This window comes from Canis lupus, chromosome 24, assembly GCF_011100685.1.
Source record: "Canis lupus familiaris isolate Mischka breed German Shepherd chromosome 24, alternate assembly UU_Cfam_GSD_1.0, whole genome shotgun sequence".
In the NCBI taxonomy this organism is placed as follows: Eukaryota; Metazoa; Chordata; class Mammalia; order Carnivora; family Canidae; genus Canis; species Canis lupus.
In genome coordinates, this window is record NC_049245.1 from 24,338,064 (window position 1) to 24,354,840 (window position 16,777).

The 16,777-nt window shown below is 40.6% G+C and overlaps 1 protein-coding gene across 11 annotated transcripts in view; it reads right to left on the minus strand.

The window, feature by feature from the left end:
• NCOA6 (nuclear receptor coactivator 6) overlaps positions 1–16,777 on the minus strand; it is a 91,078-nt gene that overhangs the window by 23,081 nt on the left and 51,220 nt on the right. For 7 of the 11 annotated variants that reach the window (XM_038572062.1, XM_038572054.1, XM_038572056.1 and 4 more), the window contains 5 exons: positions 12,420–12,548; positions 10,870–11,733; positions 8,699–8,845; positions 5,221–6,337; positions 2,254–2,375 (listed from right to left, as the gene is read on the minus strand). In XM_038572062.1, coding sequence (XP_038427990.1) covers positions 2,254–2,375; positions 5,221–6,337; positions 8,699–8,845; positions 10,870–11,733; positions 12,420–12,548 — 2,379 coding nt within the window. The remainder of the gene's footprint in view (positions 1–2,253; positions 2,376–5,220; positions 6,338–8,698; positions 8,846–10,869; positions 11,734–12,419; positions 12,549–16,777) is intronic. The other 4 variants (XM_038572061.1, XM_038572060.1, XM_038572059.1 and 1 more) reach the window with 4 other exon arrangements.

Sequence of the window (16,777 nt, forward strand, 5' to 3'; positions counted from 1 at the left end):
GCCCAAGTTACCTCTTTCCATTTATAGAGCCAATAATATATGGCATTTCTACAGGTTTAACTTGGGTTCCCCTATTAAAATAGTCATTTCTGTAGAAGCCCATTTTTGTTGGGCTATGACACAAATGTCTTTTATCTTTAAATCAGCCCACCAGGCTGCACAGTAAATACCAAAGAGAGCATAATAGATAATACAGCAGCCTCTCAAAAGTAATGGCTGAAGGCATGGCTGCTATAAAGGTTCTAGAAGCCGGAGGCAGCAGTCCAAAGGACACTAATGGTAAGACAACAGATTGGGGTTGCTATGACAGAATGGTGGAGAAGGAAAGCCAGAGCACACATGGTATCTATAACATAACCAAACATGGTGTTTATTAATCAAAGGATGCAAATTCATATGCCTTTAGGCACCAGGCCAGTAGTGAAAAAGAGAAGTAGGCTGGTACAAGACATACGTAGTAGTTCTGTGGACAGAGCCAAACTGAACAGAATGGATGTTCTGTTTATTTTTTATTTTTTGTGTTATTTAAAGGCATTTAAATTCAGGTTTTTGTTTGGTTTAAGACACTGCAGGACAATTCAAACACATAAAAGGTCAAATTCAGCCTATAGGTTCGTACTTTACAAAGTACGGAAAGGAAGCAATGATATGTGTGAGGACTCCTGGGATTCGTATAAGAAGTCAGATGTGTCTAAGGGAAGAATGTACCTTCTGGATATACCTGCCAAGACTGGTGACCTCCCCACCTCAACTGTGCTGCTGCAACTCACTGACTGGAAGTGTGGTGTGCCCAAACAATTTGTAATAAATAACACAAAGTACTGACATCATGATGTATTTACTTCTTTTGTGACTCATTTTTAAAATACATAAATTAATGGAAGATTAAAGTTGATCCCCGGGACACCTTGGTGGCTCAGCGGTTAAGCAGATGCCTTCAGCTCAAGGCGTGGTCCTGGTGTTCAGGGATCGAGCCCCACATCGGGCTCCCTGCATGGAACCTGCTTCTCCCTCTGCCTATGTCTCTGCTTCTCTCTGTGTCTCTCATGAATAAATAAATAAAATATTTATTTTTAAAAAAATAAAATCTTAAATATAAAGTTTATCCCCCAAAATAATGTCATTCTCACTTCTATACCATAAAGGAAGTGGGATAACTAGTGAGGAAAAAAATAAAACATAGGGGAGAGTGACCTAAGTGTGACAGGCTTGTGTGTCTTCAACTGGGTCATAGGGGAATAAGGTTACACATCACTGCTCAGGCCAAGAGTAACAAGTATAGAGATAGTGTGGCAGCTGGCCTTAGTTCTTCTAAACACCTAGGTTGGAATAAGTGAATTTTAGGAGCTTTTTCCTTTTCAACATTTACAAGATATTTTATAGTCCGAAAAGGGTACAACACAGGGGGCTTCAACAATACTGATCCTCCTATTTATTATTCAGCTGGGTGGTAGGTACATGAATGTCTTTTTTAGTACTCATAGTTTTTATGCTTAACGATTCATAATAAAACTGCTATAAAAAAATCTTATTGTAAATCCTGTTCTCTGCTTCGAGAAAACCCTAGTAGGAAAGAAAGGCTGCAGGAAAGGCAGGCAAGCAGAATTAGAGTGAAAATATCTTCCCATTTAGTCTTACTCTATTTTGATGCCAACTAGAACCTTGATACTGACAAGAATAAAGCGGCATTTCACATTTCAGTCTGATTTTATGAGGACTTAAAATAATGAAGTAAGCGGTGTATGTATAGTTGACCCTTGAACAATGTTGAAAATGCAGTTGAAAATCTGTGTATAACTTTTGACTCTCCAAAACTTAACTACTAACAGCCTACCAGATGACTGGAAGCCTTACTGATAACATAAACAGTTCAGTAACACATATTTTATGTTACATGTATTATATACTGTATTATAAGTAAAGTAAGCTAGAGAAAAGAAAATGTAAGAAAATCATGAGAATATATTTACAGGACTGTATTTACTGAAAAAAAAATTTCATGTAAGTAAACCCATGCAATACAAACATGTGTTGTTTAAGGGTCAACTGTATATACTACATATATATACAAGCCTTCAAAAGTTATATTTGAAATTTTTGTTTAATATCAAGGCAAAGTTTCCAAATATTAGATATATCTTATCTCTAAAGAAGTCTAGTTAGAAGACAAAATACAATGTTTCCTTGAAAAGAAACTTTGTATTGCTGTATAAATGATGAAAAGTATATAATCTTTAGCTAACATTTTATCACCTGGTGGTCGGTTTGAAAATTCTGGCAGTTTAGGGCCCGAGTTGTCCAAGTTAATTCCTTGTTCTCCTGGCAATGACTGCTGATCGGCCTCTTCCAGCCCAGCTGGGCGAGTATCTGGAGTACTAAAAAATAAATTACACATTTGAGAGTAAGTTGCATAGTTTATACATGCAAGTAGCTTAACCTCTTACCTATTTCTGAAGAACTAAAATCTGTTTGCATTATCAACCTTACCATCACTTACATCTCTCTAGTTTGATATTAATATTTGGCATAAAAATAATCCAGCAATTTCATTAAATAAAATCTACTTAATTTAATAGTATGGCTATTTACTCAAAGTGCTTTCTACAAATTTCTGACATAATAATTTTCATGTCATCATCCATTCCTTAGATGTTTTAAGACCTCATCATAGTTTGGGTTATCAACATTATAAAGTACTGTTTCTGTGAAACCACCCTATCTTTGGTGTAGTTATCAATGTGAACCAGGAAGTCCAGATTATTTCTTTTTTTGTAGATAATTCATCACACCTTGCAAGAAGTTGTAGGTTAGCTGATAAAAATGGTATTCAGAGAATAAAGATGGAGAATGCTAGAACAAAGCTAAGTAACTCTGCTGAATGAATATTTGCAGACATCCCCTTGGCTTTGGGATGCTTTCATTTTTACCTGGTTTAGTGGGGGGAAAAGAAATGAAAAAAAATGTTACTACTAACACCTAAATTCTCAAAGAACCAGCATGCTCAATACCATTTGGTTTGCAATCTTATTCGTAGCTGCACCTTTCTTCCTTATCATTAGTTTCTCTTTGCCCTGATGTTGATCACCCACTTTTAGATGGCATTTGATCTCATTATATTCTGTATAGTTTCTAAGCCTTACGTTAAATCCATTTTAAAAAGTCCTAGTACAAGGCAATTTAGAACTTGAAGGGGGTCCTTTAGCACATCAAGATGCCTACATCAATTTGTTCCTCCTATGACTTCTCTATCATTTCAAATTATAAGGATACTGTAGGTCTCTACTTTCATGGAATTATACTGCTAAAAAAACCCCTCAGATATCTGGTCCAGCTACCTCATGTTAGGGATTAGAAAACAAAGGCCCAGAGAGGTTTAAGAAGCCCATGGTACTACAGTGAGCTACTGGTAGAGTTAGGAGCAGGTATTCTTATAACTACTGTCTCCCTTTCCTAGTAGCCCTGATGCTATATAAGGCCCTTTTCACAATTTCTAGCCCCAAGAAGTAAGCAATCTCCCTCAGGGCTGATGAAGACAGCTAAAATACATACTAACAACAACTGAATAACCTTGCAATTTTACTCCTAGATACTGAAAGGAATAAACAGCCTCCTAGGATAGCAGGTTGATAGCAGTTAAATAATTCAACTTAGAAAGAGCTACTAGAAAAATTAGATAATTACAGGTCTTCTGAAGTCTGAATTCAGGAAAATATAGTTTTTTTTTTAAATATAGTTTGTTAATATAGTTATGGACTTTTGTAAGATTCAAGAACCAGCAAGTATGGTATAATATTAGAGTACAATCAGAGAAATATTGTGGGAAGGCTTGGAGACAGTCGGTTTTATATTGAACATTTATGGTTGTTTAAACTCTCCCAAAGTTCTAGCAATTTGTTTCAATCAACCCTTTTATATTCATTAGTCACTATTCCCTATTAACAAGAGCCTCTGAATTCCAATTTTATGATTAAAGGCAGAAAATCCAGTTTAATCAATACTCCTTCTGGAAACATTTTATCAAAGCCAAAAACATGACTAACAACTAGCTTATAGACATGACACATAAATTAATTTCCCTCCTGCTGTGATCTTGCAAAAGAACTCACCTGGAGAACCTTTACTTAAATGGGAACTGATTTAAAAGGTCCAATCAACCTAAAAAGAGGTTTTAAGCTTCTAGGGATGATTGCCCCCCGCCCTTTTTAAAAAACAAAATGGAGATCCTTAAAAGGAAAGGTATCTGTATAAAAATTCATTTATTTATTTATTTAATTAATCACTTATTTATTTATTTATTTTACAGTGGACTCCATGCTGGGCCCAAGCTGTCCAAGTTAATTCTTTGTTACCTCCATGTCCTTGGGCATGGAGCCCAACACAGGACTTGAATTCATGACCCTGAGATTAAGACCTGAGCTGAGATTAAGACCAGATGCTTAACCTGCTGAGCCACTCAGGTGACCCATCTATTTTTTATTTTTAAAGATTTTATTTATTTTTTCCCCACGCCCCTAAGGATTTTATTTTTAAGTAATCTCTACACCCAACCTGGGGCTTGAACTCATGACCCTGAGATAAAGAGCTGCATGTTCTACTGGCTGAGCTTTCCAAGCATCCTGAAAGAACTATTTCTATTTGAGACAGCAGGGGGTCTCCATAAATTGCTTTCATTTCTAAAACATACTTGGCCTTTCTTGCTCCCCAACAGCCATTACAAGCCTGAAGTGCTTTGTGGAGGTGCAATGTGGTAGCACTGGCTACTTTTCAATTTCTGTGTGCCACAATCCCCCTGAAACTCCATGTAACAGTCAATTGCAGTGTATGAACCTTGTCTGAATCCTTATTTGAACAAACTATAAAAAAAGAATTAAGATAATTTGAGAAATCTGAACACTGAATATGTGAGAATATGAGGGTAGTATTAGTTTTTCTATGTGTTAGTGGTATTCATTAAAAAAAAAAAAAAAAAAAAAAAAACCACAACCAATAACCATCGTTATCTTTCAGAGATACATAGGTACTGAAATAGTTACAGTCGTATTTGCTTTAAAATAATCAAAAAGGTAATGGGGAGATAAAGGCAAGATAGACTATGAGCTGATAATTGTTGAAGCACAGGGATTTCATATTGTTCTCATTTTATATGTTTAAAATTTTTCATCAAAAAAAGTTGTCCACAAAGAAATAAATAAGATTTGAGGTGAAACTATCACAACCTACTTTAGATCTTGCTGACTATTTTTCTTCTTCCGAGGGGGTTTCTTCTTCTTCGGTTTATTTGCGTTGGTATTATTTTGCTTATTGTTTACCCCAAAATGGCCTGCAGAGATGTCACTTTGCAATAAGTTGACCAACAATGGGCTTGTTAGTGTGACATCCTTATTGACTGGAAAGCCTGGATTCTGACCACAGGACATCTGATTTCCATTGGGTGCTCCACTGAAAGGTGCATTGAAAGGCATCCCATGGCCTGAGAAGTGGTTTCCCGAGGCACTGTTGCCCTGCATGGCCTGCACGTGGGGGGGAACCATGTTGCTTTGTTGCATGCTAACATCAGGCATCATCTGAGACAAACTGACATCACTGTTTGCTGTAGTAGCAGGATCACCATGCTGCTGGGCCATGTGTGGGCTGGGCCCTGGTGGTCGCAAGACCTGCCCCTGAATCCCCATAACCTGAGATGGACTGTTGTTCACAGGCCCTTGCTGTGGCAGCATCTGTCCTGATATCTGTCCCGTAAACTGCACCATGTTTCCTTGCATGTTTGGAGTTGGTCCCCTCATTATCTGTGCTGGTCCCGGCATGACACTGGATTGGTTCTGAGTGTTAAACTGTTGCTTATTCCCCTGCATCTGATTGGTCATTATCTGTTCTATCATTGGGTTCTGTTGGAGTAAAACTTGCCCCTGAGGCCCCATCATCTGGTTATGGGGTGCCATCATTTGTGGGCCCTGCTGGGGAAGAATCTGTTTGGGTGGGGTCATCCTTTGGGGCGAGGGCCCAAGATTTTGGCTTTGAGGGTTCACCATCATCTGGCCCTGAGGCATAAGCTGGGCCCTTGAAAGGATCATAGGGTTCTGAGGGTTCAAGGTTCCTTGTTGCTGGACCATCTGGCCCTGGGAGGGCACAATCTGCTGGTGCATGCTCATCAGCTGAGACGGTGGGCCCTGCTGAGGCTGGCCTTGCATGTTGCTCAGGTTCACCTGAGGAACCCCAGAACTACCAGCCTGCTGGCTGTTCATGTTGCCATGAATTCCCATGAGGCTGGGCTGCATCATATTTGGTGGCCCATGGGACACCTGCATCTGGTTTTGAGGAGGACCAGCTCCTTGGCCACCTAAAAAAAGAAAAAGAGAGGACAGTTTCAGAAAGAAATAGTCATTGATATTAAGATATTCAAATTATTAATTGGAAAAACATCCCTTATACCCATATGTCCACTGACCAACAAAAACATATATGCTGTGCTTGACATATTTTCTGTGGCTTTTCTAAGTATGGAGATATGACTGTGGAATGATTGTTCACATCCTCAATGTTTCTTTACTCCTATTTGGTACTTAAAGATAACATTTTGAAGATGAATAGCTTACTTTCTCTTTCAGATTAAATAAAGAGAAAGGCAGCATCTAATTGTTTAAAACTGACATGTAGCTACTTTAAGGTGAAAAAAATTAATGAAAAGCACTGTAGGCTAGTGAAATAAGCTCTGCTTTAGATTAGTCTAGGAAACAATGATGTGATGCATTCTCTTAGGAAAACCTTGACAATGTTGAAAAGACATTAAAAATGCTTCCTGGAAAGTGAATGACTCTGAAAGATTATATGTGTGGTATCTGGATGTTGCATGTGAAAGAAGAGAAGACCTAGTATGTCCTGAGGACAGGTCTTCTCTGTCCTGATATGGTAAAAATTAATCCTAATTTGGAAACTGAGCCGCTGGTGGGACTCAACTGACAGACAACCCAGAAGATGCAGGCAGAGAACAGTTAATAAGGGATGTTAAGGGCAGCCCGGGTAGCTCAGCAGTTTAGCACCACCTTCAGCCCAGGGTGTGATCCTGGGGACCGGGGATCGAGTCCCATGTCAGGCTCCCTGCATGGAGCCTGCTTCTCCCTCTGCCTGTGTGTGTCTCTGCCTCCCTCTCTCTCTCTCTCTCTCTCTCAAGAATAAATAAATAAAATCTTAAAAAAAAAATAAGGGATGTTAAAACTTTACTGACACTCCCCTGTGGCAGTCCTTGGTCGATCACATGGGACATGTCCTACTCTTCTCTTTATTTCTAATATATTTTATTTATTTTTCTTTATTTCTAATTTAGACACTGGCTTCCTGCAGTTTTTTCTTATTGTTGGGTCTTTGGGATATTCCTATAGTTGCTTGCATTATCTCCCTGGTTTTAATGAATAACCCTCTAGATTATTTTATTTCTCTTTTTATTTGTCACTTTAGAGTGAGAACTAGAAAGTGGCAGCCATAATGAAGTTATGAGATCAGTCCAAGCTCCAGCCAGGGAGGCAGGTGACAAACTATCCTTTGTTCACATTACCCAGAGTTTTTCTGAACCCCAAAGAAGATTTTCTAAACTAGCCTTATAAATTCTTTTTAAAAAATTATTTTATTTTAATTTTTTTGAGAAAGTGAACCAGGTAAGGGGCAGAGGGAAATAGAGAATCCCTAGCAGGCTCCATGGGAGCCTGGGCTTGATCCCACGACTCAAGCAAAATCAAGAGTCAGATGCTCCAGTGACTGAGCTACCCAGATGCCCCCAGCCTTAGAAACTCTTAACTTGAACTCCATGGCCATTGTATATACTACACACACTGTATGCAAGTGTATAGTCATTCAATCAATAATTATTTGAGTACCTAATATGTACAAGACACTTTTGGTGCTAAGGTAATATCAGTAAACAAGATAGACCAAATCCCTGATTCTTTGGAGTAAGCAAGAGACAGTAACAGGCAGAAAAGCATTTTTTCAGGAAGAAGTAAAAGCTAACAAGAGAAATAAAGTAGGGTAAGAGAACAGAAAATGAGAAACAAGAGTAGGACTGTCTTATGATAAATAGAGAAAGCTGCCTTTCTCTTTATTCCACATGCAATATGTGCATGTGGAAGGCACCATATAAAGATATAAAATAGCTGGTGCTTGGGTGGAAGAATTATTAATGATTTTATTGCTTTTTTATAACTTCCTATAAAACTCATGAATTCACATAACTCAGGAATGCAGTTTTGCATTAACAGATGGGGAAAGTCAAATAGACTGCCCTACTCTTCTCTTACCCTTCAAAAAATAGTCTGAACTTTTTAAAAAATTAAGTTAGAATTTTTCTTGCTCCTCAGTGATTTACAATTAGAGTTGGAACCATATAACTAAATTAACTCCAAGTAGGGATGGGGAGTTCTCCACAGAAAATTTTTGTACTACTTCAGTCCAAACTGCCTAAATGAGAAAGGACAAGAAGATTAGTCATGTGACCTAAGCAACCAGAAACTTGAGGTCTGGGCACATACATACTGCTTTATAAATTTGTTTTAGCCATTCTGCTCCATTGTATTTCTTCTCCAAAATTTCTTCTTATATACACTATTGGCATTAAATCTATATTAATATATCTATTAATCTATATTAAAGCTATATTGATTGAGTCTGGTTTTCAAACACCTGGCTAAATAAAGCACAGAAAACAAACCTGCATGCTGGACATTTTGATTTGCTTGCAGCTGAGGGGCTCCTGAATTCCCAGGGGTGGTTGCTGTGGTCGAAGGCACCTGACCTTGCATAAAGTTCGGATTGGCCTGTCCTGCTGAGAAGCCAGGTGGGAGGCGTTTAGGCATTCCTTAATAGAAAACAATGAGTAAGGCAGTTACCTAGCAAATTTATACTCTTGCTTAGATGTGGAATGAATAAGGAAGGATGAGCTGCATGAAGTCTCCACTGGCTTAGCTCTCTGTCACACTGGTAGGATCTTTAATAATAAGGTTGGGAAAGATGGTTAAAAAAATCAACACAATCTCTTACATGAGCATTGTCAAGATGAAAAATAAATACTAAAAATTTACACTTAGAACATGCCAAGGAAGAGATGGCAATCTGCTCCCTAAATGTGATCTGAGGCCACGTCACAGCAAGGTTTAGGGCTCACTTTTCGCTATAATACAACAGACCCCAAAACTTTACATACTTTCACACAGGCACCAAAGGAATATGCTAAATTCTCTTATATTCAAACAAATTGATCAAAAGTACTATAAAACAAAGAGCTGGGTCCTGATATTAATAATAGGTGATTTTTTTCCATTAAGGGAAATGGATGACAATCTCCTTTGTGGAGATTTTCCTCCAATATTGTGCTTGTCTCTTGGGAAGAGATAGGAGATTAGAAACAATCTATAGGAGGAGCTTCAAAGTGAAGCTATCATCATCATGCCTTCCCCTTTTAAGGTTTGTTGTAATTCCAACAGCTATGGTACCAAAAGCCATGCTCTAATGGAATCTTACAAACGTACTACTTCCTTTTATATGAAAGTTTAATTTCAGAAAATAGATCTGTAAGAAGCAGGATCTCAGAACCCACTCATTGTTTATAATGTAGGCCTTGATGTGGCCAGATCACCTAGGTGAGCACATCATCTGCTCTATGAAAGCATCAAGACCTAAAGCTCACTTAAAAAATTTTGTATTAGTCCATTTATTTTTAAGGACCAAATTTTCAATGTCCTGAAAAACACTTTGTAGACAAATATGCATTTGTCCTTTCTTTAGCAGTGACAAGTCCCCATTTGCATGCTTCCACTGTAATTAAATCAGTAATCACATTTGCAGGAGGGACTACCCAGCTTCCACTGATCCAGGGCTAGATGCCCAGAACAGTGAAGTTTGGAACTAAAACATTCTTGCATTTTCTAAAAACTTCTTAGGATTCAAATATTATAGCCTGCAGGTCAGCAAAATTAATTACAAGAGAGTGAAAAGACTGATGAGCAACTTAATTTCACCAGAAACCATGAGAACATGCCTTTGCTATGTTGCACTGAAGATGCAAGGGTTTTTTTTCTGGGTAGGCAATGGGTGTCTTTTGGTGGGGACATGTTTATCAGATGACAGTATTACTGACACTCTCTATACCTTACTGAAAAGCTCCAAGCACATTCATGTGCACTAGATCAATGATTAATAAGAATAAATAATAAACATGGAGATGGATAAGTTTTACTGTAATCGTTTTACCTCTCACACATTAAGCTCCATTGCTTTTTCTTCATACAAGAGGCACCTTACAAAATAAATAAATAAATCTCCTTTAGGTATAACTGGTGGAATTCCCTCTCTAAGGAGCAGGCATTGGCATTATAAAACTATAAAAGTTAATGATTTCTGAACTTACTCCCCTTTAACACTTTAATCAAATATAACAAATACCATGCTTACTACTTTACTAAGATTATCAAAATTGGAAACTTGAAGGGACTTTTCCCCAAAGACCCTGTATTTATCTTTTCATTTTTGCTCTATTCCATAATCTTAATTTTTTTCAACAGCTGAATAGTTTAAGCTAATAAAATGCATGTTTCTTCTGGACATCTTAATTTACTAGTCCAAGATCAAGTAAAAATAATTTGAAAAACAAAATGGAAATCTCTATATTGAATTTTACCTGCATTTTTATCCAGAGGGCTAGCTTAAATGTAACCAGTAAGATGCTGCATAATATATTAAGTTAACTAATTTATATTAAGTGTCACCACTATATCCACAAAGCCAAATAATTATATCCTCCCTCCATTAACTCTAAATACTGAAGTTCTATTAAGATCTATCTCTAGTAAATTTACCAACACAAATAGCTTCAGTGTTCCTCACCTCCTAGGCCTGGATGTAAACTCTGTGGCCCCTGGTTTGGTGGTTGCTGCTGCATCACCATGAAGTTAGGTGGCACATTTCCCTGTTGAACCATAGGATTCCGACCGGGAGAGCTGACGGGCTGCTGAAATCCCTGGGGAAGTGGGTTATTTTGAGGTGGCCTTGGTCCCATCTGCTGCTGAGTTTGGTTAACCGTTGGGGAGGATGCAGGGGATCCCTGCTGGAAGGAGGAAGGTGAGGAGGCAGGAGACTTGTTGGTGAGGTGGGGCTGCTGCAGGGGGGTTGGGACCCTGGAGGGCCCTCCCTGCAAGCTCTTCATCTGAGGAGCTGTGAACTGGCCTGGGTTGCTCATCTGAGGAAAGTTTGTATGGGCTTGTGAGGCTTGCTGGCTGCCAAAGGGATATGGAGGGGGAGGGTGGGAAGGTGTCTGTACCGTGGCTAAGGATGGTCTTGCCTGGAGTTGCTGTTGCATTGGGCCAGGCAAGGGAGCCTTCTTCCACCCTTGGTTTGCAGTCATTGTGCCCAGAGAACCCTGGGCTGGAGGAGGCTGAAGGGCTCCAGAAGGCAGCTGGTTCCAGCCTGGAGGAACAGGCACCTGAGTTGGGGCAGTAAACTGGGGTCGAATTCCCTGTGGCTGTTGCTGCTGATGTTGCTGTGGGGGTCTTGCCTGTAGCTGCTGCTGCTGCTGTTGTTGTTGCTGCTGCTGCTGCTGCTGTTGCTGCTGCTGCAGCTGGGGAAAACCAGTTGGGTTCATTTGTCTGTTCACAGGGACAGGCTGCATTGGGTGGTGCGGGGGAGCTAAAGATCCTGAGGGATGATTCTGTGGCTGTAAATGGAGCCCAGAGAGGAGTGGATCCATTGCATCTGTTTAAAGACAGTCAACAAAGCAATAATTACATTACTACAACCTAGATCTTACAGTAGTAGTCTTAGCAATTCTGCATATAGAGAGCAAAGTCCCCTGGTACCTTCATGAAATGTTTGTGAGCACCTTCTATATGCAAAGCAACATACCAAGATGACAGAAAGAGATTACTGCCTAGAAAGAGTTTATGGTTCAAAAGTGGATATAACAGCATAAAATGCAGACAAGTGTTTTCTAAAGCATATTCTGGGGAACTATGTTTATTAGTGTTGTAAGAAAACAAAACAAAATATAGTCAATTAGTTTTGGTAACAATTGAACCTAACCATCTTAGACAAGTTTCTTTGCTGCAGGACTTTCAGTGCCTCCAACAGGTTAATTCTGAATCTCTAGGAGAGAGGGTAAACAATGATGCCCTTACCAAACTTACTACAGAATTCTCTGCCATGAAGTATTGTGCAGGACTACATAGCCCAAGGTATCCATTTTTAGGAGTGTTGGGTTATAACTGATAAGAGAATGAGAAATTCTGAGAAGGAAATGATGACCTTTAGCTTGAAGAAACAGGAAAGATTTTGTAAAGAATTGGTGGCATACGAATTTGATATCAGGGACAGCTGAATTTTCTAATAATCTCTGCAACTAGGTCCAGCTTCTTCAATCCACAAAGATTAGAGGTCATTACCTGACTGAGAAGCAGGGCGAGGAGTCCTGGGTTGCAGCTCTGAATTGGGGCCTGGTGCCATCATGGAAGATGACACATTTACACTCTGGGGTATCATAACAGTGGCAGGGCTGGTCATCCTTATTAGTCCTAAAGGAAAAAGAAAATCCCTAGAATAGAGTACTGGAATTGGCACATTTGTTTTTAAATTAAATATTTCAAGGATATGAAAAGGTATGGAAAATTTCTGTACCCATCATCTACCTTGTTACGTAACATTTTGCCCCATTCCCTTCAGATACATATATAGACACAGAAGCCCCCCCTTCCTTCCCAATCTCATTCCATTCCCTTTCTTATAACTGGAATTTAATAGTTCCATACATGTTTATCTTTTCTACATATGTAGGTAAACTATAGCATGTTTAGTATGCTTTTAATCTTTGTGTAAGTGGTACCACACTCTGTCTTCTTCAGTTTCCTTTTTTTTTTTTTTTTTAATTTTTATTTATTTATGATAGTTACAGAGAGAAAGAGAGGCAGAGACACAGGCAGAGGGAGAAGCAGGCTCCATGCACCGGGAGCCCGATGTGGGATTCGATCCTGGGTCTCCAGGATCGCGCCCTGGGCCAAAGGCAGGCGCCAAACCGCTGCGCCACCCAGGGATCCCTTCAGTTTCCTTTTTCACTTAATATTACTTTTTGAGATCCATCCATCTGGACTGCTATAACGGTGATCTATTTTACAGAACCCAGGGATCCCTGGGTTTAAATGTTTAGTAAACTCACATGGAAAACTATTGGGGCCTGGGTTATATAACTGATTCCTAGGAAGACAGATTTTTAATTATTTCAATTTCTTAAATAGTTACAGATTTTTCAAGTTTTCTTACAATCAGTTTTGGTTAAATTATATTTTCAAGAAAATTGTCCGGGCACCTGGGTGGCTCAGTGGTTGAGCATCTGCTCTTGGCTGAGGTCATGATCCCGGGGTCCCAGGATGGAGTCCCCACATCAAGCTCCCTGCAGGGAGCCTGCTCCTCCCTCTGCCTATGTCTCTGCCTCTCATGAATAAATAAATAAAATAAAATAAATTGTTAATTTTCTGACACTTTAAAATTTATTAGCATGAAGTTATTCACAACTTTTTTCCATTTTGAGAAATAATTCATATATTATAAAATTTGCCCTTTTGAAGTATACACTTCCCCCACCCCCCCTTCTTTACATTGCTTATGCCTTCTCTTTTTAAAATTTGACCATGTTCATCAGTTTTAATTATTTTTTTCAAAGAAACATCTTTGGTTTTGTTCTTTTATTTTTTTAAAGACTTTATTCATGAGAGACACAGAGAGAGGGAGAGAGGCAGAGACACAGGCAGAGGGAGAAGCAGGTTCCATGCAGGGAGCCCAACTCTGGACTTGATCCTGGGACTCCAAGATTAGGCCCTGGGCTGAAGGTGGCACTAAGCCGCTGAGCCACCTGGGCTGCCCTGTTTTGTTTTTTTAATACTTCACTTATCTCTGCTCTTATATTTATTTCTTTCCTCCTAAATTATTACTACTCTGCTATTCTTCTCAATTCTTAGATCAGACACTTAGCTTAATTTTCAATTCATGCTCTGCTCTGACACAGTTATTGGAGGGCTTAAATTTTCTTCCACATGCAATATTGGCTACATCTTACAAATTTTGAGACATACTATTTTCATTATTCCATTTTTTAAAAAGATTATTTATTTACTCATGAGAGACACAGAGAAGAGGCAAAGAGACACAGGCAGAGGGAGAAGCAGGCTCCCTGCGGGGAGCCCAATATGAGACTTGACCCTGGGACTCCAGGACCATGCCCTGGGCTGAAGGCAGACACTCAATCGCTGAGCTACCCAGGCGTACCACTCATTATTCCATTTTAATTATTCTTTGCTATCCATCATGACTGCTTTTTAAAAAATCGTGCATAGGGGATACCTGGGTGGCTCAGTGGTTTAGTGCTTGCCTTTGGCCCAGGGCGTGATCCCGGAGTCCTGGGATGGAGTCTTGCATCGGGCTCCCGGCATGGAGCCTGCTTCTCCATCTGCCTGTGTCTCTGCCTCTCTCTCCTCTCTCTATGACTATTAGGAATTCAAAAAAAAAAAAAAATCGTGCATATTCAGAATGTATTTTAAATTTTCTAGAAATACGGGATATTTTGATTGTTCGCCACTGACTTAACTGTATTGTGGTCAGAGGAGGGGCAAGATGGCGGAAGAGTAGGGTCCCCAAATCACCTGTCCCAACCAAATTACCTAGAAAACCTTAAAATTATCCTGAAAATTTATGAATTCGGCCTGAGATTTAAAGAGAGAACAACTGGAATGCTACAGTGATAAGAGTTCGTGCTTCTATCAAGGTAGGAAGACGGGGGAAAAAGAAAGAAAGAAAGAAAAGGCCTCCAAGGGGGAGGGGCCCCACGAAGAGCCGGGCTGAGGCGGGGCGAGTGTCCCCAGGCCAGGAGAGCCCCGTCACGGAGAAGCAGGAGCTGCACCAATCTTCCCTGGCGGAAAGGGGCTCGCAGGGAGTGGGAGCAGGACCCCAGGAGGGAGGGGATGCCCTGAGGCTCCCTGGGACAGTAACAGAGCAACTGCGCCGAGCTCCCTAAGGGCTGCAGCGCGCACACGGGACCCGGAGCAGCTCGGAGGGGCTCGGGCGGCGGCTCCGCGGAGGGGGCTGCGGGGCGGGAGCAGCTCGGAGGGGCTCGGGCGGCGGCTCCGCGGAGGGGGCTGCGCGGCCGGAGCACAGGGCCCCAAGACACAGCCCAGGATCCGGCCTCCCCGGGACAGGCAGAGGCCCGGAGGGCCCAGGACCACAAGGACGCCCCTGCCCCGAGCTGAGCAGATCAGCGGCCCCGCCCCGGAGCCTCCAGGCCCTGCAGACCGAGAACTCTGGAGTTACTGCGGGAGCTGAATCCAGGTTTCCAGAGCTGCGGCAGCCACTGGAGTTGTTCCTCCAGGGGCCTCACGGGGTAAACAACCCCCACTGAGCCCTGCACCAGGCAGGGGACAGAGCAGCTCCCCCAAGTGCTAACACCTGAAAATCAGCACAACAGTCCCCTCCCCCAGAAGACCAGCTAGACGGACAAGTTCCAAGGGAAGTCAAGGGACTTAAAGTATACAGAATCAGAAGATACTCCCCCGTGGGTTTTTTGTTTTTTGTTTTTGTTTTGCTTTGCTTTTTGATTTGTTTGCTTCCCCCACCCTTTTTTTCCCTTTCTTTCTTTTTCTTTCTCTTTTTCTTTTTTCTTTCCTTTTTTTTTTTCTTTCTCTTTTCTTTCCTTCTTTCTCTCCTCTCTTTTTCTCCTTTTCCCAATACAACTTGCTTTTTGGCCACTCTGCACTGAGCAAAATGACTAGAAGGAAAACCTCACCTCAAAAGAAAGAATCAGAAACAGTCCTCTCTCCCACAGAGTTACAAAATCTGGATTACAATTCAATGTCAGAAAGGCAATTCAGAAGCACTATTATACAGCTACTGGTGGCTCTAGAAAAAAGCATAAAGGACTCAAGAGACTTCATGACTGCAGAATTTAGAGCTAATCAGGCAGAAATTAAAAATCAATTGAATGAGATGCAATCCAAACTAGAAGTCCTAACGACGAGGGTTAACGAGGTGGAAGAATGAGTAAGTGACATAGAAGACAAGTTGATGGCAAAGAGGGAAACTGAGGAAAAAAGAGACAATTAAAAGACCATGAAGATAGATTAAGGGAAATAAACGACAGCCTGAGGAAGAAAAATCTACGTTTAATTGGTGTTCCCGAGGGCGCCGAAAGGGCCAGAGGGCCAGAATATGTATTTGAACAAATTCTAGCTGAAAACTTTCCTAATCTGGGAAAGGAAACGGGCATTCAGATCCAGGAAATAGAGAGATCCCCCCCTAAAATCAATAAAAACCGTTCAACACCTCGACATTTAATAGTGAAGCTTGCAAATGCCAAAGATAAAGAGAAGATCCTTAAAGCAGCAAGAGACAAGAAATCCCTGACTTTTATGGGGAGGAGTATTAGGGTAACAGCAGACCTCTCCACAGAGACCCGGCAGGCCAGAAAGGGATGGCAGGATATATTCAGGGTCCTAAATGAGAAGAACATGCAACCAAGAATACTTTCTCCAGCAAGGCTCTCATTCAAAATGGAAGGAGAGATAAAGAGCTTCCAAGACAGGCAGGAACTGAAAGAATATGTGACCTCCAAACCAGCTCTGCAAGAAATTTTAAGGGGGACTCTTAAAATTCCCCTTTAAGAAGAAGTTCAGTGGAACAATCCACAAAAACAAGGACTGAATAGATATCATGATGACACTAAACTCATATCTCTCAATAGTAACTCTGAACGTGAACGGGC